This window comes from Hyperolius riggenbachi, chromosome 6 (genome assembly GCF_040937935.1).
Source record: "Hyperolius riggenbachi isolate aHypRig1 chromosome 6, aHypRig1.pri, whole genome shotgun sequence".
Lineage (NCBI taxonomy): Eukaryota > Metazoa > Chordata > Amphibia > Anura > Hyperoliidae > Hyperolius > Hyperolius riggenbachi.
The window spans coordinates 208,295,906-208,298,957 of NC_090651.1; the positions used below are offsets into that span (position 1 = coordinate 208,295,906).

The 3,052-nt window shown below is 42.5% G+C and overlaps 1 protein-coding gene across 1 annotated transcript; it reads right to left on the minus strand.

The window, feature by feature from the left end:
* Positions 1-1,379: 1,379 nt before the first annotated feature.
* On the minus strand, positions 1,380-1,772 carry LOC137522639 (large ribosomal subunit protein eL36-like). Its single transcript, XM_068242718.1, has one exon. The coding sequence runs from the start codon at positions 1,743-1,745 to the stop codon at positions 1,437-1,439; it is 309 nt and encodes a 102-aa protein (XP_068098819.1). The 5' UTR covers positions 1,746-1,772; the 3' UTR covers positions 1,380-1,436.
* Positions 1,773-3,052: the final 1,280 nt, after the last annotated feature.

Below are 3,052 nucleotides of genomic sequence, written 5' to 3' on the forward strand. Positions count from 1 at the left end.
AGCATGAAACCTAAGCCTTGACATTTCTAAAAAAAAAAAAACTATTTATGACCTACAGCACATAAAAAATGTTTGTGATGTCGTACCAACTAAAGAGGCACAGACTAACCAGCAAGCTCATGGAGACCAACTAAACAACTTAAACCAAAATGCCAGCCAGGTTTTTATTAATGACCAACACTGATACTGTTTTAGCAAAATTAATTACAATGAAATACAAAACCAAGCTTAAAGAGTACCCGAGCAGAAGCTCGGGTACATAATCACTAAGAGGGTAGCCTCTGAATTCGAATGATGCTTCCCACAGCATTCTCTAGTCCCCCGTTGCCACTGGTGGATCCTCCTAAGATTACAGACAGGGTCATGTTGGTAATTTGATTGGGACTGCACTCCTCTTCAAGCACGAGCGTGGCCATACTGTGCCTGCACGAGTATGGCCATGTCTGTGCAGTAAGCCAGAGCCACTCGTGCTACTGCGCAGGGGCAGTCATATATGCACATCTACAGCATGGCCACTCTCATGTCAGAACAGCTCTCCGATGCTCCAACATTATTTGCCCGAGGAAGCTGGTGGTTTTCCCACAAAAAGTATTGATATTGGAGTTTTTTTGACGAATAAAGTTCTAGATTTTTGATGATTTTTGAGTCCTTTTGTGTCCTTCTTTGGAGAGAAGTCCACTACTACTTCCTTTTCAAGCTGTTTTTATTACATTTTATATGTGCTGGCGCCTTTGTTCTCCATTGGGAGATATATCAGTATCTGTTGCTCACCCTTGGTGGAGGGGTGTCTCCCAGAATATTCTGCACTACAGAAGGCAACGTTTTAACTTGAATGTGGTCGGGTTTAGTCTCCTCACTTGCTTCATACAGTAGTTGCCTGTATGGTAACCTACACTTTTGAGTACTATTTCATTTTCACATTTTATAACCCTGTGAAATATTTACATGCTACACTACAGTGGGCTCTTAGTCTTTCTCCATTTGTATCTTTCCGGCATCAAAAGAAGTACATACAACAAAACAGACTAAGGATCAATAAAGTCATTCACCAAAGAGCCCTTTGGGAAAGATAGGTGATGGATCAGTCAGAACTTTTCTGGTTGTTTCTTGGGCACCAACCCTAGTGACAAGAGCACTAGCCCTTAGATTGGTGGGACTGTAAAAAGACTGTGAAAGTCATCTCTGACCCCTAACATACTTTCTTGTTAGGTCCGCAGCACCTTTATGGAGGTAGAGTCACCCACTCTGTGGATGGTCAATCAGATTTGATAGCACACTGTTTGATACATTATGCATTGGGTCAACAAGCAGAGAATAGTTACATTATTATGTGTTAGAATTTAATAAATAAGGTTTTAATATATAACTATTATTGTTGGTTTTTTTTTTTTTTTTGTCTTTTTAACAGTTTATTAGCAGAAATATTGGTTTACAGCTTAATCTTTCTTGGCTGCGGCCTTTCTCATGGCATTGCTGAGCTCTTCTCTCTTTCTCTTGGCCCGAATGTGAGTGCCAATCCTCTTCTTTATGAATTTCAGGGCTCTCTTGTCTTTAGAAACTTTAAGCAACTCCATGGCACGTCTCTCATACGGGGCAAAGCCACACACGTTTCGGATCATGTCACGGATGAACTTGGTGTGCTTGGTCAGATGCCCTCTATTGTGAGAGTGTCTGGGCTTTGTGACATTCTTGGTCACTCGATGGCCTTTATTAAGGCCCACCGCCATAGGGTATCGGATGGCCATGCTTACACCTCTGATGGCAACCACACAGGAAGGTATTGTTATTTTAACTATCATAACTAACTAATATAACTATTAGTTATTATATATACCGTATATGTTTTAATCCATTGCTTACTATGTTTAGTTTAATACACCCTTTAACCCAAATAAAATTCCGCAGCCAATTTAAAAGCATTCAGGTTTGGAGGTTTTATTTGTATTATTAAGTTTAACCTTTTGCATTACAGGTAGTGTGGAAAGTGGTTTCAGTCTGGGTGGAAACGATGCCTGTGGCAAGTGCAGTCCCCTGTGCTGTGTTAAATGACTGAAACATTGAAACCAAATTGTCAAGACTAGACATGATCAATAAGATGCTAATTTACCAGTTGAGTAAAGGTCCGTACACACGCTGGACTACAGGCAACGACGGGTCCGTCGTCACCTCCCGCTGGGTGGGCGTTCCAGCGACAGTCTGGCGTGTGTACAGTCTGTCGGCGGACTGATACGGCTGTTTCCGAGCGATCCGCCAGGCGGATCGCTCAGAAACAGCCGTATCAGTCTGCCGACAGACTGTACACACGCCAGACTGTCACTGGAATGCCCACCCGGCGGGAGGTGACGACGGACCCGTCGTTGCCAGCAGTCCGGCGTGTGTACGGACCTTAAAAGTAAAGCAGCTGCACAGAGCAACCAATCAGATTTCTGCGCATTGGAAATGAAACAAATATTTCCTTTGCTCCAGTTTTCTTTGTACCTGTAGCATTCAGGTTGCACATGATACGGCATGACTCCTATAATTAATACCACTCCCCTAGATTGTTTATTTTGCTAAGGGGAGAATGCCCAGCAGGTTATGCAGACTGTAGAGTCCCTTCACATGAACAAAGAATGTACTATAACATTTGTACTTGGCAGAACTCCACAGCTCAAACTCTTCTAACAACCGCTTATAGACTTTCCAGAATACTTGATTTTTTCAGATTACTTTGTCAGCTAAATGAGACACATCCTTTTTACTAATATGAGCCTAACAGTGGTATCATACTCGTTATTTAAAGAGAACCTGGCTTTTCAGCATCTGTAACATTGATGTGTAACTGAAAAATGGACAAAACTGCGTGGGTTCAGGCCCTAATAAAGAAAACCTAGGTAATCTTAAATAAATGCAATAAAAAATTCTACTAGAATCACGGTTAGTAACTCCAGGGCAGTTGCTAGACTAAATTGCACCCAGGACGAGGGTGTAAAAATTGTGCCCCGCCGTCCCCCGCCCCCCATGGACTCGCAGACTCTTACTCTTTAGGGACAGTCACACAGCCACAGGTCAC

Bases quoted from the DNA above. Each gene is read 5' to 3' on its own strand.
- LOC137522639 (XM_068242718.1), bottom strand. From the start codon at position 1,745: ATGGCCATCCGATACCCTATGGCGGTGGGCCTTAATAAAGGCCATCGA.